At 44.7% G+C, this 24,396-nt stretch overlaps 1 protein-coding gene across 1 annotated transcript in view; it reads right to left on the bottom strand.

Moving 5' to 3' along the window:
- Positions 1-24,396, bottom strand: part of lrp4 (low density lipoprotein receptor-related protein 4) — a 432,001-nt gene that overhangs the window by 127,017 nt on the left and 280,588 nt on the right. The window contains exons 4-5 of the mRNA XM_059975983.1: positions 5,051-5,164; positions 4,600-4,716 (exon numbers count right to left, since the gene is read on the bottom strand). Coding sequence (XP_059831966.1) covers positions 4,600-4,716; positions 5,051-5,164 — 231 coding nt within the window. The remainder of the gene's footprint in view (positions 1-4,599; positions 4,717-5,050; positions 5,165-24,396) is intronic.

Below are 24,396 nucleotides of genomic sequence, written 5' to 3'. Positions count from 1 at the left end.
GACTACAAAGAAACTGCAGTGCAGGTAAACAATAAAGTATAAGGTCATTATGAGGTGGATTGTATTACCAATATTACATCTTATTGTACCAGGCTGTTCAATATGTGTAGACTGTGCAACGGTTTGTAGGAAATGTTGTGCTGTCCTTCATAAATATGGATAACACATCCGCTGTGCGTTGGGTTTGTGGTACTGCACCATTTTTTGCAATGAACCCTCATTTTTTTCCTGCACATCTGCAACCTTTTCTCTGGGTTATTTTAGAATGTGCTAATAACTTGCACGTTGGTAAACTGTTCAGCTTAAACGATTAAGCGTTTAAACGATAAGCTATTGGCTGTGGAAAGGAGTTGAAGAGGAGACATGGTTCCTCAGAAAACCACCACTAAAGCATCAGGCATCATTCAATTATGTTGGACCTTTGCCATTTCTAAGAGCCAAATGATTCTATTCCAAGAACTCTATTTATCCTTAAGTTAACTAGTTTCTGATGTAGTAAAAGAGACTAAAATATGCTTTCTAACCTTTTAGTGTTTTCAATACAGCCTTACAGATCATCTGTGAAAGCCATAAAAGAAATTGAGAACTTCTATTTGCAATCTTCATATAACAAAAGGTGTTGTCCCTATAAATACTGTGGTTTCAGGATAAACAGAGTCGGTAAAATACGAAGTATTAATCTGGTCATTGGGTTGAGATTCTAAATTGGAGAAAGTCCAAATTTGATGCTAACAGAAAAGATCTGGCCGTTGGGGACGGGGGACAGGATGTTCAAGGTGTACTTGGTAAGTGGGAGGTTTTCAAATGTGACATTTTTGGAAGTACAGTGTTTGTCTGCTCCTGTCAGAATAAAAGGCAAGAATAACAGGTGTGGGGACCTTGGTTTTCAAGAGCTATTTAGGCCCTGGTTATGAAAGAGATGCAGGTGGATAGCAGGCTTAGGCAGGAAGGAGCAAATGGGCTACTTGAGGAGTATTACAAATTCAAGAGAATACTTAAGGAGGAAATCAGAAAGGCTAAATAAAGGAACGAGGTTACTCTAACAGACAAGGTGACGGAGAATCCCAAGGGCCTCTACAGATAGATTAAGAGCAAAAGGATAGAAGGGACAAAATTGGACCATGGAAGATCAAAATTGTCATCTATACATGGAGCTAAAAGCAATGGTGGAGTTCTTAAATGGATATTTTGCTGCTGTATTTACTTGGGAGATGGATACACAGTCTACAGAAGTGAGGCAAAGCAGCAGTGAGGTCATGGACCATATACAGATTACAGAGGAGGAGGCATTTGCTGTTCTGAGGCAAATTAGGATGGATAAATCGCCTACAGTGTTCTTTCAGACCCTGCGGGAGGCAAGTGCAGACATTGCAGGGGCCCTAGCAGAGATATTTAAAACACCCTTAGCCATAGATGAAGTGCTGGAGGACTTAAAGATAGCTAATGTTGTTCTGTTTTTTTAAGAGAGGCTCTAAGATTAAACCAGGAAATTATAGGCTGGTGGGCCTGACATCAGTAGTGGGTGAAGTTATTAGAAAGTATTCTAAGGGACAACAGAGATAGTCAACATAGCTTTGTGTGTGGTAGTCCATATCTAACCAATCGTATAGAGTTTTCGAGGAAGTTACTGAGAAAGTTGAAGAAGGCAAGGCAGTGAATGTTGTCTACATGGACTTTAGCAAGGCCCTTGTTAAGGTTTTGCATGTGAGTTTGGTAAGAAGGTTCAGTCACTTGCCAATCAAAATGAGTTAGTGTATTGGTTTAGACATTGGCTTTGAGGGATAAGCGTGGGAATGGTAGTAGATGGTAGGTTCTCTGTCTGGAGTCTAGTGATGTGCCACAGGGATTGGTGCTGGGTACATTGTTGTTTGTCATCTCTATCGATAATCCATAGGAAAATGTGTTAAACCGGATCAGCAAATTTGCAGATGACACCAAGGGTGGGGTGTACTGGACAGCAAGGAAGATTATCAGAGCTTGCAGGTGGATCTGGAAAAATGGGCTGAAAAATGGCAGATGGAATTTAATGCAAACAAGGGTGAGGTTTTCCACTTCAGGAGCACTGAAATGGTGAGCTGTACGGCACTGATGAAATGTGGTAGAAAAGAGGAGTCTAGAAATATAGATCCATTATTCCTGAAAGTGGTGTCACTGGTAGATAGGGACATAAAGATATCTTTAGGCACATTGGCTTTCATTAATCAAATATTGCATATGGGAATTGGGATATTATATTGATGTTGTACATGACGTTCGTGAGGTCTAATTGGGAGTGCCATATGCAGTTCTGGTCACCTATCTACAGGAAAGATGTCAATAAGATTGAAAGATCACAGAGAAAATATACAAGGATGTTGCCAGGACTTCTGAACTTGAGTTAGAGGGGAAATTTGAATAGGCTAGGTCTTTATTCCCTGGTACATAGAAGAATGAGGGGAGATTTGACAGAGATTATGAGCTGTATAGATGGGGTAAATGCAAGCAGGCTTTTTCCACTGAAGTTGAGTGGGACAAGAACTAGAGGTCATGCATTATGGAAGAAAGGTTAAACATTTAAGAGGAACTTGAGGGGAAATTTCTTCACTCAGAAGGTGGTGATAGTGTGAAATGAACTGCCAGCTGAAGCAGTGGATGCAGGTTCAAGTTCAGCAGTTAAGAGAAATTTGGTTAGGTACATTAATGGGAGGGGTGTGGAGGACCTTGGTCCACGTGCAGATTGGTGGGACTTGGCTGAATAATAGTTCAGCACAGACTAGATAGACCCAAGGGCCTACTTCTGTGCTGTAGTGTTCTATGACTCTTTGTTGATCTGTGAGTAGGTAACGAACTGTTCCTTTTTAGAGCAGTGGGATTAAAAATTTCACTGAAGGAGAAACTGTGCACGGTTCAAAGCTGTTGAAGTCATTGGGAGAGCTGTTGCTAAAAAGATGTGCAGCAAATCCAAAAACAACAGAAAGTACCTGGCATTGAACTACCTGATGGATAATTGTGCTGAAATGGGTGGAAAGTGCTCCACTCTGGTCTTACTGCACAGTGCTGTTTTTACGGAGTCACACAAGGGAATTTCTAGACTTCATAGTTTACATTCAAAGGCATCCACCAGAAAGTAAAACAATGACACCTGCATCAATAATGTCTGATTTATCTGTGGATTAAGGATAAATTCAGAAATCCAATTAATACTTTTGGGTTTTAGTTGAAACAATGTACAAAGAGTATAGAATTTAATATTACTTCCTGAATAGGAGCAGCCCTACAAATGACAAAGTTTTATTTTCATCGAGCTCCTGTCACGATAAAGAAACCTGTCTAAGTGCTCAAGAAGACAGGTTATAAGATACTTCACATACAGTTATTTGAGACCACGAGATTAGGCCAACGAGCACGGCTGTCTAAAAAATATGATCACTATCATAAATTGTGTGGTAAAAAATGACAATTTTTCCTGACCGTACAGGGTTTGGATTTGAATAAAAATCAATTCATCTGTGTATGCTATCTGCAAATGCTTTCTTCTGTGTTGGTTTAGCAATGACTGCTTCAGTCAAGACAAATCAGATTTTCTGCTGCATATTTTATGTGCAATAGGTTCAAGTCAGTGCATTGAGGACATCATTCTCAGCACTGTATGATTGCTCATTATCTGTAGAAGGGTGCCTTTATCTGTTAAGATCAAAGAACTGCTTCAGTGAACTGAAAGCTGAAGAGTCAGTGGGTTTAGCTTTTAATCCTTTGAAGTCCTCATTAGCCTGAGCCACTGAGAGTTGCAAGCATCTGATCCAGTTTGTTCCCTCCTGTCTGCAGCAGAATTTTGGCAATTTATGATTTCCTTCTTTTTTTCAATCCAACCACCTTTTTTACCAAATGCAATTAGTTTCAGCGATCTTAATGTGATGCAAAATGTTTCTTAAATAGAACAAGGTAACAATAAGCAGAGTAAATAATCCATTCGTGTTTCTCCATCCCATCCAGAACATGAGCCAACATCATAAGTGAGAAAGAATGAGAATTATTTTTCACATTAGAACTTAGCTACCTCTGTGCAGGAGCTAGAACAAGCAACAATCTGTTTTTAAAATCAGTGCTATAATATTCACCAGATACAATGCATCATGGTATCCTTCTGAACGATGGATTCTTTTATGATCTTTTCACTAACATTTCCAATCTTTATACTTTTCTAAGAAGATATCCTGACTGTTTTCTCACTCATGTCTGAAGGCTCTGCTCACTTTGTAGATTGCTCTCTCAAATTCATAAAATCCAAATGGGGAGTTAGGAATTTACATTTATATTTTCATTTGGGAATAACGATGTCAAAATTGTTGCCAAAAGACTGTTTACTCTAAAATATTTAATCAAACAATGAACAATTATATATGAGATAAGATGGATGGAAATAAAGGTTCAATGGACATTATGATCATTCAACTGAAATGTAAGGTAATTGAAAGTAATTTAATATAGGACTGTGGTTGTGTGACCTTTTGCTGTTTCACTGACTATTCTGGTTAACAAAATCAAGGCAAATATATGCTGATTTGGAAGAATGTATTTCAGCTGCTGGTAATCACAATTTATTCCCAAGTTAGTACTTACGGCAGCCATCTTCATCAGAGCCATCTTTGCAGTCCGTGTCACCGTCACAATACCAGTGCTCTGCGATGCAGCTGCCATCATTACAGCGGAACTCTTTGTCAGAGCATTTTCTCATGTCTGCAATGGGGAAACAAAAGATGGCATGAAGTGGATCACCTTTACCTCAGGTTTAGGACTATGTTGGTCATCACTTTAAAACAGGGGTTCCCATTCCCAACTTTTTTATTAGCCATGGACCAACACCATTAAGCAAGGGGTCTGTGGACTCTGGGTTGGGAACTCCTGCTTTTAAATATTTATGGCTTGCATAATATTGGATAAAATTTCTGGGAAATACACTGCAGGCAAACATAACTGATTTGACAATGGCTCAACAGCTTTCTGATTGTGGATTAACGTAAGATTGTTGATAATTAGTGTCTTCTCAGGAACTTTATGAAGTAACACTCACCACACTGTTCATCACTGTTATCCCCACAGTCATTGTCACCATCGCAATGCCACAGACTCCGGATACAATAACCATTCTGGCAGTGAAACTCATCTTCTTCACACTCCCGAGGTGCTGAAATGCAACATAATAGAGAAATTAAGTGATCTTAATGACTTGGATTTGCAGCTGAACAAAATTAATCATTTCCAGCATATAAAGGATATTTCAGTCTTTTCTAATGATGGTGGAGTTTCAGTCATGCCTTAAAAATATTTCTCTACGTTCTTCTACTTTAGATAAGTTACCACATTTTTACCACACATTTTGCTTTAACTTTCTCCCCACTCTTCATTTAAATCAGGTTTTAGTTTAATAAACTGATATTTTTCTGATTATGCAACCAAATTCTCCTAAACCACTTGAAAGCCTGTTAGTTTTTTACATTCTCATTGATTGAGGTTTCTTGTGCATTATAAACTTTAAGCAAGTAAATAATTGCAGATGTTGTAATTTCTGTTATTTAGTCAAATTTTAAGAATTTAGTTGACCTGAGAAAAAGCCAGAGCTTACTCTTACTAGGCTAATTAAGAGTTTTCTGTATACACTTAAACTGGTGGGGTTTTTCTTTGCACGCTCCAATTACTTTCTCCAACAGCTTTTTTCTTGAAGACCTCTACCTCTCTGACAACGATGTTTTGGAATGATACATCCAACTAGGTGTGATTAAAAGGTGAGTTTGAGTAAAATTTCAGGGTGATGCAAAATACTTTCCAATTAATATAAAAATGAAATATTTTTTTTTGATTTTCATCAGTTTCTGCCAAAAGCATCTTCAAACCTGTTTGAATAATACTTAGAGCATGAATTTCAAAATCTTCATAATTAAAGTGATCAAACTCTGTATATCTCCAGGTGGAAGAGCAGTAATTAATTGTTCACTTTACAAATTAAGTTGAACATACACAATTCCATTTGGCAGTATAACTTCCATAATGATTATATTATCACCTAGTTAAGTAAGGCAGACAAGGTTACCCAAGGCATAGAAGGTCACAGAATAAATACTGGTAAATGGGGTTAGTATGCATTGTGTGTGGTGGTTGGCATGAATGGTGTGGGCCAAACAGCCTGTTTCTATCCTGTATGACTCTATTATGCTGACTCCATTAATCAACAGAGGTGTACCAGTCACAGAAAGACTATAAATACCAATTTAGTACAGAGATTCCTGAGGAAGTCACAAACCAATACATGGTAACCGATGATTATGGTGGTATACTGCTTATGTTACAGGTCTAGTAATCCAGAGACCTGAACTGATGATCTGGAGACAAGTTCAAATCCCACCATGACAGCTGAGGAATTTAAAAGCAGTCAGTTACGTAAATCGGAAACAGAATTCTTGCATCAGTAAAGCTGACCATCATAAATCATCATAAAACCCCATCTGTTTCACCAGTGTTCTTTAATATTTGCAGACCTACAACAATGCAGTAAATTCCTAACCAGCCTGTGAAATAGCCAAGCAAGCCTGTCTTTTTGAGGTTATTAGGCTGGCTTTTCAGTAATAACACATTTTCTGCATGAGTAATAAAAAGCTTCCAAACTTGTGACACCGAAACTCTGCTCTGCCCCTCCTCCCACTGTTGACAGACATGAAGAATGCCCCCGCAGCCAAACTTCACAAGCTCTGCTTGTGCCAAACCTCAGCTACACCTTCCACAGTTCTACCACAGCTCAGATTTCACCTCTAGCAAAACAGGATCAAAGGAGTTTCCCTACTGTTAAGCTGCAGCAGTCATGTCAAAATCCAGGCCTACCACCTCATTTATGTCAAATATGAGGATCAATCCCCAGTGATACATAAAGCAAGCAACATGCAGGGCTGCCCACACCAAGTATAGCTAAATATAATCACACTTCCCAGAACTGTTAAATCCACCTGCACACTCTCTGAACAACAAAGCCACAAGATCATTCGTGGGACCATTGTCAAAGACACATTGACAGCCAACTATTTTAGCCACTGGACTTTGTTCGGAGTTTGAGGAGGTTTGGTATGTCATAGACCACTGCATACTTTATAAGGTACAGAGGCTCCAACACAAGAGGTTGCAAGAGGCTGGAGAGTCTGTGAACTGAGCCAGTTCAATCACAGGCACAACCTTCCCGAAGATCACGGCATCTTTAAAAAGCGTTGTCGAAAGAAGGTGGTAGCCATCATTTAAGGACCCCTTCACATTTCCTCTTCTCAAACCATCAGAGAGGACCACCAAAAAAAGCTATGGGACAGCAGCGGGAAGAGAAGTCATTACCCATAATTTACTGGCTATATATGGACAGTTTGCCAGATTAAAGACATAATAGAGGAGGGGGAAAGTTCACCTCACACTGATGCATTATGCAAACCATTTTGCTTTCTATTTTTAGCTCTACTTTCAGGATAAGACAATTGAACATATATTAAGGGATAACATTTAAAAATACAATTATTGAGAGCTTTCACCAGATAACATACAGAGTTCTGCCCATCAACACTTGAAGGATCAGTGAAGTTAGAATTTGACAGTTTCAGTCACTGAACCTTACACGATATTATGCAATGCGCTGAGAAGTGAATCTTCAAGAAAGGAGAGATGAATCAGAACCAGGTTTAATATCACTTGGGTATGTCATGAATTTGTTCTTTTGTGGCACCAGTATATATTAGTGCAGAATAAAAAATAACTATAAATTACAATGGGATATATATATTATAAAAATTAAATAGCTCGTGCAAAAAGAGCAAAAAAAGGGAAAAAAAAGTGTGGTTGTGTACATGGTTTATTGTCCATTCAGAACTCTGATGGCAGAGGGTAAGAAGCTGTTCCTAAAACATTCAGTGTGTGCCTTCATGCTCCTGTACCATGTAGCGGTGTGCTACAAACAGCGCTAAAATTACGACACGGAGTCGGTAACTGCAGTCGAAGGAAAAAACTTTATTCGAAAACTTCAGCCTCACTTTTAAGCCTCTGTCAACCGGCCCCCCATGGCGAAGAGGCTCCAAAGCTCTGTGCTCGCAAACCCCCGTAGGCTATCTAATTGTGAGTCGGTTCGCATACGCTAGGAAATGAGCCGCCACATAACCCCCCCCCAGAACCGGCGATACACCCCCCAATGTCCACAGCCTGGGCCAGAACCTGCTTGGGAGGTCGGCCTCTGCGCCGAGGCGCCGGAAACTCGGCCGGTTGCGCCAGGTCCACATGGGCCGGCTTGAGGCGGTCCACCGTGAAAACCTCCTCCTTCCCCCCAACGTCCAGCACGAACGTGGACCCGTTGTTCCGGAGCACCGTAAACGGCCCCTCGTATGGCCGCTGCAGTGGTGGCCGATGCCCGCCCCTTCGTACAAACACAAACTTACAGTTCCGTAGGTCTTTGGGTACGCAGGTCGGGTGCCGCCCATGCTGTGAAGTAGGTATGGGGGCCAGGTTACCGAGCTTCTCGCGAAGTCTGCCCAGGACTGCAGCGGGTTCTTCCTCTTGCCCCCTCGGGGCTGGTAGGAACTCCCCGGGGACGGCCAGGGGCGCGCCGTATACCAACTCGGCCGACGAGGCGTGCAGGTCGTCCTTGGGCGCTGTGCGGATGCCGAGAAGGACCCAGGGAAGCTCGTCCGCCCAGTTGGCTCCTCGCAGGCGGGCCATGAGGGCCGACTTCAGGTGACGGTGGAAACGCTCCACTAGCCCGTTCGACTGTGGGTGGTAGGCAGTGGTGTGGTGCAGCTGAGTCCCCAAAAGGCTGGCCATAGCTGACCACAGGCTGGAGGTGAACTGGGCGCCTCTGTCGGAGGTAATGTGGGCTGGTACACCAAAGCGGGATATCCAGGTGGCGATCAGGGCTCGGGCGCAAGATTCGGAGGTGGTGTCGGTGAGCGGGACCGCCTCTGGCCATCTTGTGAACCGGTCCACGATAGTCAGGAGGTAACGCGCTCCGCGCGACACTGGCAGGGGGCCCACGATATCCACATGAATGTGGTCGAAACGCCGGTGGGCGGGATGGAACTGCTGCGGTGGGGCTTTGGTGTGCCGCTGAACCTTGGCCGTCTGGCAGTGCATGCACGTCCTGGCCCATTCACTGACCTGTTTGCGGAGTCCGTGCCAAACGAACCTGCTGGAAACCATCCGGACAGTTGTCCGGATGGAGGGATGCGCCAAGTTATGAATGGAGTTGAAAACACGTCGCCGCCAGGCTGCGGGGACGACCGGACGGGGCTGGTTGGTGGCGACGTCACAGAGTAGGGTCCTCTCACCTGGGCCCACGGGGAAATCCTGGAGCTGCAAACCAGAGACTGCAGTCCTGTAACTCGGAATCTCCTCATCTACCTGCTGTGCCTCTGCCAGTGCCTCAAAGTCTACCCCTTGGGAAAGGGCATGAACGGTAGGGCGAGAGAGCGCATCCGCCACGACATTGTCCTTACCCGAGACGTGCCGGACATCCGTTGTGTATTCAGAGATGTAGGACAGGTGGCGTTGCTGGCGGGATGACCAGGGGTCGGATGCTTTCGTAAACGCAAAGGTAAGCGGTTTGTGGTCCGTGAACGCGGTGAAGGGCCGACCTTCTAGGAAGTACCTGAAATGCCGGATTGCCAGGTAGAGCGCCAACAGTTCCCGGTCAAAAGCACTGTACTTGAGCTCGGGTGGCCGCAGGTGTTTGCTGAAAAACGCCAGGGGTTGCCAGCGACCTGCGATGAGCTGCTCCAGCACCCCACCGACTGCCGTGTTTGATGCGTCCACTGTGAGGGCGGTAGGGGTGTCCATTCTGGGATGTACTAGCATTGCGGCGTCAGCCAAAGCTTCCTTCGTTTGAACGAAAGCGGCGGCGGACTCCTCGTCCCAGGTAATGTCCTTGCTCGGACCCGACATCAGGGCGAACAGGGGGCGCATGATCCGGGCAGCTGAAGGGAGGAAGCGGCGGTAGAAATTGACCATACCTACGAATTCCTGAAGGCCTTTGACCGTGGTGGGTCGGGGGAAGTGGCGGACCGCATCTACCTTAGCGGGCAGAGGGGTTGCCCCGTCTTTAGTAATCCTGTGGCCCAGGAAGTCAATGGTATCAAGTCCGAACTGGCATTTGGCAGGGTTAATTGTAAGACCGTACTCACTCAGTCGGGCGCAGAGTTGACGGAGGTGGGACAGATGCTCCTGACGACTGCCGCTGGCTATGAGGATGTCATCCAAATAGATGAACGCGAAGTCCAGGTCCCGTCCCACCGCGTCCATTAACCGCTGGAACGTCTGTGCGGCATTCTTCAGGCCGAACGGCATGCGGAGGAACTCGAAGAGGCCAAACGGGGTGATGAGAGCCGTCTTGGGGACGTCGTCAGGATGCATCGGGATTTGATGGTACCCTCGGACAAGGTCGACCTTGGAGAAGATCCGGGCGCCGTGCAGGTTTGCCGCAAAGTCCTGAATGTGCGGCACAGGGTAGCGGTCCGGTGTGGTAGCCTCGTTCAGCCTGCGGTAGTCGCCGCACGGTCTCCAGCCCCCCGTCGCTTTGGGCACCAAGTGCAGGGGGGAAGCCCAGGGGCTGTCGGACCGCCGGATGATCCCCAATTCCTCCATTCTCTGGAACTCCTCCTTCGCCAGTCGGAGCTTGTCCGGGGGAAGCCGCCGAGCACGGGCATGGAGGGGTGGTCCCTGTGTCGGGATGTGGTGCTGTACGCCGTGCCTGGGCATGGCTGCTGTGAACTGCGGTGCCAGAACCGATGGGAACTCCGCCAGGACCCTGGTGAAGTCGTTGTCGGACAGCGTGATGGAGCCGAGGTGAGGGGCTGGCAACTGGGCCGCGCCCAGGGAGAACGTCTGAAAGGTCTCGGCGTGTACCAGTCTCTTCCTGGGCAGGTCAACCAGCAGGCTGTGAGCTCGCAAAAAATCCGCACCCAGAAGCGGTTGGGCTACGGCGGCCAGTGTGAAGTCCCACGTGAACTGGCTGGGGCCGAACTGTAGCTGCACCTGACGGGTGCCATAGGTCCTTACTGTGCTGCCATTCACGGCCCTCAGGGGGGGACCCGGTGCCCTGCTGCGAGTGTCGTAACTTGTCGGAGGTAAAACGCTGACCTCAGCCCCAGTATCGACCAAAAAGCGGCGTCCCGACCTGCTATCCCACACATACAGGAGGCTATCCCGATGGCCAGCCGCCGTAGCCATCAGCGGCGGCTGGCCCTGGCGTTTCCCGGGAACTGGCAGGGCGGGCGGCAACGGCGGGCTTCTGCGCCCCACCGCTGGTGGTAGAAGCACCAGTGGTCATTGGGCCGGGGGTTAGTGGGCTCTGCGGCCGGGCCTGGACTGGTTTGCTGCCGGGAGCGTGGCTGGGTGATCTGTGCGATGGACGCCCCGCTCACCTTTTTGGCGTTCCACAGCAAGTCCGCCCGGGCTGCCACCTTCCGGGGGTCACTGAAATCCGCGTCGGACAGCAGCAGGCGTATGTCCTCGGGCAGCTGCTCCAGGAATGCCTGCTCAAACATGAGGCCTGTGTGTCCCTCGGCCAGAGACAACATCTCGTTCATTAAAGCCGATGGAGGTCTGTCGCCCAAGCCATCCAGGTGCAGTAAACGGGCAGCCCGCTCGCGCCGTGAGAGTCCGAAAGTCCTGAGGAGCAGGGCTTTGAATTCCGTGTACTTGCCGTCTGCCGGGGGCGACTGTACGAACTCCGCGACCTGGGCCGCTGTGTCCTGGTCGAGGGAGCCCACCACGTAGTAGTAGCGGGTGTCTTCTGAGGTGATCCGGCGAACGTGGAATTGGGCTTCGGCTTGCTGGAACCATAGGTCCGGGCGCTGTGTCCAGAAACCCGGCAGTTTCAACGAAACCGCATGAACAGAGGCGGCGTCGGTCATTTCTGGTCCAAAAATCGTTTGGACCGTCGGGGTCACCAATTGTAGCGGTGTGCTACAAACAGCGCTAAAATTACGACACGGAGTCGGTAACTGCAGTCGAAGGAAAAAACTTTATTCGAAAACTTCAGCCTCACTTTTAAGCCTCTGTCAACCGGCCCCCCATGGCGAAGAGGCTCCAAAGCTCTGTGCTCGCAAACCCCCGTAGGCTATCTAATTGTGAGTCGGTTCGCATACGCTAGGAAATGAGCCGCCACAACCACTTCTTTGATGGCAGCAATGAGAAGAGAGCATGTCCTGGGTGATGGGGTGGTGTTCCTTAATGATGGATACCACCTTTTTGAAGCATCGCCTTTTGAAGATATCCTTTAAGTTGGGGAGGCGAGTGCCCATGATGGAGTTGGCCGAATTTACAACTTTCTGCAGCTTTCTTCCAATCACCTGAAAATAATTCCTTTTTATATTAGCTATTTCCTCTTTGGGAAAAAATCTCTGGCAGTCTACTCAATCTATGCCCATTATGATCTTGTTATTATGATGAGAGGCATAGATCTTGTCTCTTAATCACCATCTATTAATCTTTTTCATAATGAATTCCATTTTCATGCAAACAATGAAAATATATCATTGATTTCATTGAATTCCCACCTCCTTATTGTTACAGGAGTATCAAATTAGAACAAAACATTAATTAAGATAACAACACACCCAAAATGCTGGTAGAACACAGCAGGCTAGGCAGCATCTATAGGGAGAAGCACTGTCAACGTTTCAGACCGAGACCCTTCGTCAGGACTAACTGAAAGGGCAATTAATTAAGATGGTTTCTACTATAAACAAAAGCACAAGCGTTTATAAACATTTGGATAGAATTACATGACAAAATAAGGATTGAATTTTAATCTATCTGTTCTGCTCTAATTAGCTCTATGCATTTCACATTTTCACTCTCATCATGTTGGCCTTGAGAGGTTTATTACACTATTAGCTTAAAGTAAATACAGTAAATACATATTTTTCTTCAGCCAAAGATATGCATGTTATACGTTGCACAGCATAGCAATATTCAACTTCATTTTTATCTTTACTTATGACTTGAAATCACTTAAAGAAAAAAAAAAGCTGTGCTGTCTTGCAGTCATTTTTGGACTGGGAAAGCAGTTTCTCCCAAGTGTACTAGGTTCTGCTTTGATCTAAACCCACTGTGGCATCATTTGCACAGGACCAACTGACTCTATTACTAAAAACCATTTCCTCCCTCTTGACATTTTTGCAATGCATCACAAGAAGAAAATCAGACTTATTTACACTACAGAGTGCAGCTGGAATATTACACACCACTCTGCACATCAGTGTGCAGACGCACTTAACATAATGCCTTCTGATGCTTCACTCTCTTGTACACAATAGGTCGCAAATTATTTATGAATTAGCTCCTCAAAGAGCACATTATTTTTTTTAGTGCTTCATTGTAGTACAGTGCAAGTTTCCCTTCCTCTTGTACAGTATATTGTTAGTAAATGCATGGAGAATGTGCAAAGTAAAATCCATTGAGTTGGCAGTATAATTTTGATGATTAATATTCAAAAGCTTTTATTCAAAAATTGGCATCGTTAGCATTACCTTTATACACATCATAGAATTGTTAGAGAGGGAAGCCACCATTAGGTCCTTTGAGTCACCACATCCTGTCACTCCTATTCCCCAATGCATTTCCCACAGCCCTGCAAATTAGTTTCTGTTGGGAGTAGCCATCCAATTCCCTTTTGAAGGTGCTGATTGATTGCATTTCCCCTGCCCCTCCAGGTGGTTAATTCCTGATCCTAAACGTGCTCTGAGTAGAAAAAAGCTTCCCCTCACATCCCCCTTGTATCTTTTGATCAAAACTTTCAAATCTCTGCCCCCCAGTCCAGGAACCTTCAGCTCACAGAGGCACATCCCCTCTCTCTTTATCCATCTAAGTCAGGCAGAGCAGAATTAATGATCACTTGTCAACTGAACTGCCTGGTATTATTCATATAGCTTGCTTTGGATTGGGGGGGGGGGGGGAAGAGTGTTGTTGGGAGTTCTTAAATAACTGTCGTAATTCTCAGCAAAAAGTGTCCGGGGGTTTCAATTACCTACAAGAACATAGACACACGATACAATGGGGATTCTCCCCACACCATCAGGCTCAGGGACAATTATTATCCTTCACCCATCAGGCTTCTGAACCAACATGGATAACTTCACTTAATCAACACTGAACTGATTGCACAACCTATGCACTCACTTCAAGTACTCTACAACTCATGTTCTCAATATTATTTAAGTATTTATTAATATTATCTTTTTTTGTATTTTTTTTACAAATTGCCTTCTTTTACACATTGGTTGGTTGCTAGTCAGACTTTGTGTGCATCTTTTCCACTGATTCTATTGTAGTTCTTTGCTCTCCTGTGAAAGTCTGCAAGAAGAAGAATCTCGGCAGTATATGGTGACATATACACACTTTGATACCAAACTTACTTTGGACTTTGATTCACCGTCTGTACTCCACCGCTATGCACACTGTGGGGCAGCTGAAATGTCCCAACAACCACCAGATCTGACACACGTTTTGCAACACATTCATTTGCAGCAAATGCAATAAAGAAAGAATGAAGTTGCTCCTTGCTTAAGGATTTTTAATAATTTGATACTCACAGGATAATATTTTGTTCAGAGATTCAGCACTGTAATACTCCGTTCCGGACCAACAAGAGGGTATTGCCCAATTTCACCCACATGAACAATTCACCTGCTAACCTGCAAGTCTTTTTGGGATGAGACAGGAAACGTGTGATCACAGGGAGAATGTACAAACTCCTGACAGACTGCGGAGAACTTGAACCAGAGTCACTGGCACTTTAATAGCATTACACTACCATGCCTCACTGATTCTTATGTTCTTAAAATAAAAATTATATTTTTAATTTTAATTAGCTTTTAATACTAAATGGTTAACTTTAAAGGAAAGTAGGGTTTTGCCAACTGTCAAAGCCACTTGCTGAACTTAATGGGCAGGATTTGTCGGTGTGAGCTGCCAGCATGGATAGAAGGTTAGCTGACCAGCAGAAGGCAAAGAGTGGAAATCAAGGTTGGCTGCTAGTGGCCAGTGGTTTCTGCAGGGGTCAGTGTTGGGAGTGCTTCCTTTCACGTTATACGTCAATGATTTGGGATGGCGGAATTAATAGCCTTTTTTGGCCAAGTTTGCGGACAGTAGGAAGATAGGTGAAGGGGCAGGTAACGTTGAGGAAGCAGGAAGTCTGCAGACGGATTTAGAAAGATTGGGAGAATGGACAAAAAAGATGGAATATAGTGTAGACAAGTGTACGTTCGTGCACTTTGATAGAAGGTATAAAGATGGAGACTATTTTCTAAACGAGGAGAAAATTCAGAATTCAGGATTCCCAAAGGATTAACTTGCAAGCTGAGTCAGTGGTAAGGAAGGCAAATGCAATGTTAGCATTCATTTTGACAAGAGACTGGAATACAAGGGCAGGTATATGATGCTGAGGCTTTATAAGACACTGGCCAGAATGCACTTGAGGTATCGTGAGCAGCTTTGGGCCCCTTATTTAAAAGATGTGCTGGCATTGGGGAGAGTCCAGAGGAGATCCACTAAAATGATTCCGGAAATGAAAGGGTTATGAGGATCATTTGATGGCTCTGGGCCTGTACTTGCTGGCATTCAGAAGAATAAGGGTTTTCTCATTGAGAACTATCGAACACAGTGGATTCTGGTTAACTGGGTGATCGGTTAATCAGGGCAGCTGCTTAGTAAGCGGAGAAATACAGAAAACCTGCAGCACAATACAGGCTCTTCGGCCCACAAAGTTGTGCCAAACATGAACTACCTATGTGTACCCATGGCCCTCTATTTTTCTAAGCTTCATGTAGCCATCCAGGAATCTCCTAAAAGACCATATCATATCTGCCTACACCACTGTTGCTGGCAGCCCATTCCACGCACTCACCACTCTCTGAGTAAAAAACTTACCCCTGACATCTCCTCTGTACCTACTTCCAAGCACCTTAAAACTATGCCCTCCCGTGCTAGCCATTTCAGCCCCGGGGAAAAGCCTCTAACTATCCACACAATCAATGCCTCTCAATATCTTATACACCTCTATCTGGTCACCTCTCATCTTTCGCAGCTCCAAGGAGAAAAGGCCGAGTTCAATCAACCTTTTCTCATAAGGCGGGGGTCGGCAACCTGTGGCTCCCGAAATATTTGGTCAGTATTTAATTAAAATGTATTTTATGTTAGTTTGTTAGCTTTTGAAATGTAATTCTAAATTTGAAGATTATGGTGATCTTGTACAATCTAAGTGTGGCGACACATTTCCTGGCACATCCGAAACGGCTCACAATTAGCCAGCATTCCGGCTAAGGGAGATAGCCTACGGGGGTTTGTGAGTACGCGTCTTTTGCAGCATCTGCGTCCATGGGGGCTGGGTTGAGGGAGGCTTAAAAGCAAGGCTGTTTAGTTCGAATAAAGGTATCTTTGACTGCAGTTTACTGACACCGCTACAACGTGTTTTTATCGCTGGCTGTCCAGACGGAAGGTGCTGAAACGCTTTGTCGCGTGTCTGGAAGAAGTGAAAACTTTCCTGGGCAGCAAAGGGCTCACCTTTCCTGAGCTGGAACAGCCAGAGTGGCTGGAAAAGCTACACTTCATGGTAGACATGACAGCGCACCTGAACACGCTGAACACAGCTCTTCAGGGGTAAGGACGTACAGCCCTGCACATGTTGGAGGATGTTTTGGCATTCGAGCGCAAGTTGACGTTGCTTGCCAGAGATTTACAGAAAGGCACTTTGTCTCACTTCCCCAATTTGAGAGAGTTCAAACAAGGTCACGACATGATAATTTCGGAGTATTTACATTCTGCAATCATCGCAATGCAAACATCGTTTGGGAAACGCTTCTGTGAGTTCAGAGAGGAAAAAAACACATTATCCTTCCCGGTCACTCCCTTAAGCATCGATCCTTCCCTACTGAATACGGCTGCATTGGCAGGTGTGAGTCAACCTGATCTTGAGATGGAACTGGCCGACATAGCCGACAAAGACATATGGGTGTCCAAGTTTAGACGCTTGACAGCAGACCTTGAAGATGTTGCCCGTCAGAAGGCCGTTCTTGCTCAGAAACACAAATGGAGTGATATTGAAAACCTTCCAAAACCGGGCAAACTTGTGTTCGAAACATGGAATGCTATGCCCGACATTTATGTAAACATTAAAAAGTATGCGCTTGGAGTCCTGTCGATCTTTGGATCCACATATGTAAGTGAGCAGGTGTTCTCCAACATGAACTTTATTAAAAACAAACATCGCGCACGCCTCACAGATGACAGCTTGCGATCCTGTGTAAAGATGAAGGTGACGTCATACAGCCCTGATGTGCAGACGCTGTGCGCTGAGGTCCAGGAGCAGAAATCCCATTAACCAAGTATGATAAATATTTTAATTGCCTATTATTTTATGTATATTCATATTTTTTCATTGTTCAGTGAAATAGTCCTTTTATTTTTCAGGCTGACAGCTGGCTGATGTTATTTTTGGTTTGCTGCTGGCGGAAAATTTAAGTTCGGCGTTTTTCATAAATACAAGAAGGACTCAAATAGACATTGAGTATTTTACTTAAAAGTAACTTTCAACCCAACGTCTTTTTTTCGGAGTTCAAAATGTTTTTGTTGCATGCAGAAATGTAATTTCGTTTTCTCTGCAGGAGTTCATCAATTTCATAAATGCAACACATTATAGTTTGTTTATACATAGCATAAAGGCAAAAAAAACGTTGTATGCAGTGTTATTTCATTTTAAATGTCAAACGGGTTTTGCGGCTCCCAGTGTTCTCTTTTCTGTGGGAAACGGGTCCAAGTGGCTCTTTCAGTGGTAAAGGTTGCTGACCCCTGTCATAAGGCATGCTTCCCAATCAGGCAACATCCTTGTAAATCTCCTCTGCACCCTTTCTATGGTTTTCACTACTCTTTTAAAAAAAAACTAATTGAGAAATTGGCCAGGATTTCCTTTGTTTATTTGGGACCTGACGTGCTTAATTGGGGCAGGAGTCTATTCCTGACCTGCTTCTAACTAGCATCAGTGCATGCACTTGAGTGGCGACACAGTGCTTCAAGTGAACAGTTTTTTAAATTATCTCAGTTGCATGTGCTTGTGTTCAAAAAGCAGTGATTTTTTGTTGTCACTGATAGCTGGCAAGAAAGCAGCAGAAAACAATTCAGAATTGTTTTGCTCTCTCTGGTTTCAAGTATTCAGGCTTGGATGTGCCAACACAGCCGGGTGTGAAAATGAAACAATTTCACTACTTCAGCAAATCAGAGACCGTGAAGAATTTGAAGGTATCACGAATCATCTTGAATTTCTCATTCCATTTACAATGAGAATGAAGATTTAGAAAGAGCAATCATCAACAGCATTGAATTAAGACTGTCCATTATCTGCACTGGGTGACTGTGCCGATTTTGTTCATTTACAGTTAAAAGAATGTGACAAGGGTGAATTTCTCCATCGATAAGTATTAGGAACTAAAGCAGCTTTATGGTACACAAGTGGTATTGACAGTGTTCTAATTTGTTCTGCATTTCATTTAAATACATTTTTAGCTCAATTTGTCTTTTTTAAACCTTTTTATCTATTTCCACTAAAATTTGGCTATTTGTGGCAGCCACTTAATTGGGCCAAAACGCGCTGGTCCCAGGGAACTGGAACCACTGTATTGTAAGGCCTAGATAGAATGGATGTGGAGAGGATGCTTCCAACAGTGGGTGACTCGAGGACCAGAGGGCATAACCTCAGAACAAGGGGATGTCCATTTAGAACAGAGGAGGAGTAATTTTTTCCAAGGGTAGTGAATCTGCAGAATTTGCTTCCACAGGCAGTTGTGGAGGCCAAATCAATAGGTGCTTTTAAAGTGGGGGTGATAGGTTTTTGATTAGTCATGTTGTCAAAGGTTACAGGGAGAATGCAGGAGAATGGGGTTGAAAGGGATAATGAATCAGGCATGATAAAATGGTGGGCAGAAGGACCTAATTCCACTCCTATGTCCTAAAGTGCTACAAAAGACTCAATCCAATGCTGCTCTGATGTCAAAGGCATCTTCGGTCTATGTTTCATAGATGGGACTTCAACCAGAGGTCAAGGATTACGCGTGAAAGGTGAAAAGTTTAAGGGGAACGTGACGGGAAACGTCTTCACTCCAGAGGGTCATGAGAGTGTGGAACAAGCTGCCAGCACGTGGAGCACGCGAGTTCGACTTCAATCCTTAAGCGAAGTTTACACTGGTAGGGTTACAGAGGACTATGGCCCCAATGCGCATCAATGGGAGTGGGCAGATTAAAAGGTTTCAGCATAAACCAGATGGGCTGAAGGGCCTGTTTCTGTGCTCTACTTTTCGACGACTCCATAACATATAACAGTAGAGCACAATGTTGGCTCTCTGGCCCAAAATGTTGTGCCAACCTTTTAAGCTACTCAAAGATCAATCTAACCCTTCCTTCCCAGATGGCCCTTGATTTCTCTTTCTTCTTTTTAAATGCACCAATCTAAGAGTCCCTTAACTGTCCTGAATATGCCTGCCTCCAGCACCACCCCGGCAGTACATTCCATACACCCGCCACTCTCTGTGTAAAACTCCTGCCTCTAACATCACACCTGATACTTCCCTCTAATCAAGTTAAAATTATGCTTTCTCGTATTGGCCATTTCAGCCCTGGGAACAAGCCTCTGGCTGTTCTCTCTGTCTAGGCCTCATATTATCTTATGGATCGTGAACAAGCCATCTCTTATCCTCCAAAGAGAAGACACCTAGCTTGCTCAACCTAACCATGCTTGACATGCTCTCTAATCTGAAGAAAATGGTGACACGAATAGACACAGTGGGTTCAAGCTCTCCATATCAGGCAAACATTCTACAATATTGCCAACGGGAACATCTGAATATCAGTATCAAGTATATTAAGAGCTCTCAGTTTATTCTCACAGAACACATATCGTCAGGGATTGTCTAACACCGAGACGAGCCTGAACTTTAGCCCCAGCCGGGAGACGCTCAAGGGGAAGCTGAAGCACAGTCAGTGAGCAGGGGTCTGCGCAAGGCTGAAAGCTGCACCTTGCAAGCCCCTGCTTCCGGGCATCTTCCTTGCCAACACCTGATCAATCACTAACAGAAAGGAAATCACTGTGCAAAGCAACTTACCTGACTGCTGCGTGATGATATTCACTGAATCCTGGCCGAATCATAATGAACCCGCTTGCAGCTATTGATCTAGCAGGCCACTCGTCCTATTGGGCTGACAGGACGCGCGATTATGGTACGAGGTCAGGAGGTGGCTTATGCATTTAATGTTTACCGTGCCTGATGCATAAACTCTGTCATCAGTGACAGAAACAGTTGTCCCAATCTGGAATATCTCGTGCTGAAGTGCTGGCCTTTCCATCTTCCAAGAGGATTCAGTTGTTTACATCACAGCAGTCTACTGTAACACTGAGTTAGCATTAGCACAACAGTATGATGTTATTAATAACCAACTGTCTGTCCACCATCGTAATCAGTGATTTCAATCAAGGCAACCCTAAGACAGTATTCCCTAAATATTGCTGGAATGTGAAATGCCCCACAAGGGGCAACAATAGACTGGACCAGGTTTCGACCAATACTGCAGGCACATACACGGCAGATCCAAGCCCTCACCTGGGAGTGTCCAACTACCCGTCTATTTCTAATCCCAGCCTACAGACCAGTGATGTGGAAGGCAAAACCAATTACAGGTCAGTGACAGTATGGCCTGAGGGAGCTGCCTCATGGCTTCAGGACTGCTTCAAGTGCTGGAATCCGTTTGCATGCCAAGCAATGAATAATTCAGGAATTGACTTAGGAATACACCACCAGGGCCATGCACTATATCAAATACAGTGTGGCCAATGTCACCAGCAATTAAAAACATCGGTGTATTCCCAAATCAGAAGCTATGGACAATCAACAAAGTCCAGAAACTACTCAGGGCTTGGGATGCTGCTTCTCGATCCGATGACACAGCAAAGGCAGGCAAACCTTAACAGAGGCATTAAAACCGTCAAATACAAACCACAGATAGAAGCACACTTCAATAACACCACCAGCCCCAACTCGTGGGAAGGTATCACATCCATCGGTGACGAGAAAGGAGAGCTATTCGGCCCTGCAAATAACAATGCCACGCTAGCTAAGGAGCCAAAATTCTCTATGTTTTTGTTTGGTTTGACAAGGACAACAACAAACGAGTGATGAAGGCCTTGACCCCCGAGGATGCAGCAGTGATGCTGAGCCCAGAAGCTGAGACGTACCCAGGCGGGTGCTCAGGGACAGTGCTAACCAGCTGACACTTACAAACTCTCTCTGTCCTTTGCGCATTTCAAAACATCAACCATCGTACCAATCCCAGAGCGGTCAGCAGTAATAGGCCTCAACGACAACCGGCTGGATGCGCTCATCCCCACAGCAGCCAAGTGCCTGGAGAAATGGCTTATGTCCCACATTAAGAACACCATCCCTGTTACTCTGGATCACCACCAGTGTGCCTACAAGGGCAACTACGCCAGGATGCTTTTTATTGACTACAGTTCAGCCATCAACACCATACTCCCCAACAAGTTGACTACTAACCTACACAATCTGGGATTCATTGCATCGATTTGCAACTGGATTTGCAACCTTCTTACCAATCGCACGCAGGCAGCCAGACTAGGCAAGTACATATCACCTCCCTGACCTTGAACACTGGTGCACTGCAGGGCTGTAAACTGAGCCCACTCCTTTATTCTCTTTTCAGCCCTGACTGTACCCTCCCCCCCTGCATATGCCATCAGCTCAGAGTTATATCACTATCCATCACCAGATTTGCAGTTGACACCACAGTGCCTGGATTAACTACAATGATAATGAAGCAACACACGGACAGGTGGTGTTGAATGGTGCAACAACCATATTCTTTACATCGTTAAGAAAAACAAAGAAAGGATTATTGATTTCAGGAAAGCAAAGAGGTATGAATAAGCTCCTCTACTCATACTGGCAGTGTGGAGGATCAGAGGGATCTTGGGGTCTGAGTCCATAGGACACTCAAGGCTGCTGCACAGGTTGACTCTGTGGTCAAGAAGGCATACAGTGCATTGGCCTTCATCCACCGTGGGATTGAGTTTAGGAGCCGAGAAGTAATGTTGCTGCTATATAGGACCCTGATCAGACACCACTTGGAGTACTGTGCTCCATTCTGGTCACCTCACAACAGGAAGGATGTGGAAGCCATAGAAAGGGTGCAGAGGAGATTCACAAGGATGTTGCCTGGATTGAGGAGCATGCCTTATGAGAATAGGTTGAGTGAACTTGGCCTTTTCTCCTTGGAGCGACGGAGGATGAGAGGTGACTTGATCGTGTGGATAGTCAGAGGCTTTTTCCCAGGGCAGAAATGGATAGCCCAAGAGGGCACAGTTTTAAGGTGCTTGGAAGTAGGTACAGAGGAGATATCTGGGGTAAGTTTTTTTTACGCAGAGAGTGGTGAGTATGTGGAATGGGCTGCCAGCGACGGTGGTGGAGGCGGATACGATAGGGTCTTTTAAGAGACTCCTGGACAGGTACATTGAGCTCAGAAAAATAGAGGGCTATGGGTAACCCTAGGTAATTTCTCCAGTAAGGACATGTTCGGCACAGCAGTAGGTTTTCTATGTTTCTATAAATGGTGAAGCAATGGAAAGGGCCTCTAGCATTAAGTTCTCGGGAGTGAACATCAAACAGGAGCTCTCTTGGACCACCAACACCTCCTTGATAGTAAGGAAGGTTCACAGTACCTATACTATCTTAGGAGTTTAAAGAGAGCAAAGCTGCCCCAAAAGTTGCAGGTAAACTTTTACATATGTGCCACTGAGAGCACACTGACTTGCTGCGTGACAGTATGGTGTTAGTTGCAACAACATTGACCAGAAATCACTTCAATGAGTGATCAAGATTGCACAAAACATCATTAGGACACAACTACCAGTTATGGAAACCATCTGCAACTCATGGTGTCTGTGGCAGGCTTGCGACACCGTGACGGGCTTATCTACCCCAGTAACCACCTGTTCAATCTCCTACCATCTGGCAAGAGATACAGGAACACCTCTGCACGGACATCTAGACTGAAAAACACTGTTTTCCCCCAGGGCTGTCGTGCAACTGTGCAATGACCCCTCACCTACCCATAGCCCATTGTTACTATGGACAATCTCTAAGTGCAGTGCATGGGTATGTACAATGTTTGTGTTAAAACGGGAGAGCTACTTTACTTTCATTTTAAATCTCTCTTTATTTAAATTTCACCTTTAATTCTTGATGTTATTTTCTACTTAAACATTGTATTTTATAACACGGACATGTGCAATATTTGAATGGGGCAACCACAGTTTCCTTTAATTTTAGAGATGTTTGCTTTTAATGCACTTGTAACTTAGATGCATTCTAAATAACTCAGATGTTATTTCAAATTTAGTTTTTAGTGATTAAATTGCCAGTCTATTGTCTTGCACTGAATGGAATGAAGTAGCACTTAAATTCTATTGTACTGAGCAATGATATAAAGCTTGAAAATAAACACAGCCAGCATCCTGGTAAATCTCCTCTTCACCCTTTTTAAACACTCCCACGAGGTGACCAGAACTGAACACAATACTCCAAGTGTGGTCAAAGCTAAGTTTTGGAGAGCTACAACATTATCCTGAGTACTTAGGGTCAACACACAACCCCGACAACTTGCATGGCAACTTTGAGGGATCGGTGGACGTGGACTTCAAGGTCCTTCTGTTCCTCCACACTGCTAAGAATCCTGCCCTGAGTCCTGTATTCCGGCATCAAGTACAACCTTCCAAAGTGTATCTCTTCACATGTTTCCAGATTGAACTCCATCTGCAATTTTTAGCCCAGCTCTGCATCCTTTGACGTCTTGTTGTAACCTATCATGACCTTTCACATGATCAAGGCTGTGGGTTCGGCTGTGCAGCTGTACTGAAGTTTGGAAGGGAAGATTTTGAGTGCTGATGACTAGATGTCTCTAATGGACTAGGCTATGATCAAAGAGAGGAATTTTTAAACTCAAGTGATTCAGACCTAAAGTCACCATGGAGCTTTAAAACAAAATCACAAAGGACACCTGTTAATAACACATGGATGAACACAACATTTAAAAAGAGATAGATACTCTAGAGAGTGCAGATGCTGGAATCTGGAGTAACAACGTACTAATTTGCTGGAGGGTCATAATGGGTCAAACAGCATCTATTGGGAGGAAGGAACTGTCAACTATTATTGAAACCTGCATCAGGACCATCAGAAAAAAGAAATGTCCACAAACTAAAACTTGCAAGACGTATTTCAAAATATCTGTAGTTTGGCCACTTTCACAAATTCTTTGTGCCAAAAGATTACTTGCCAAGTAGCCTTGTGC

Source organism: Hypanus sabinus, chromosome 7 (genome assembly GCF_030144855.1).
Source record: "Hypanus sabinus isolate sHypSab1 chromosome 7, sHypSab1.hap1, whole genome shotgun sequence".
NCBI classification, from domain to species: Eukaryota; Metazoa; Chordata; class Chondrichthyes; order Myliobatiformes; family Dasyatidae; genus Hypanus; species Hypanus sabinus.
This window is presented reverse-complemented; position numbering and strand designations above follow the sequence as displayed.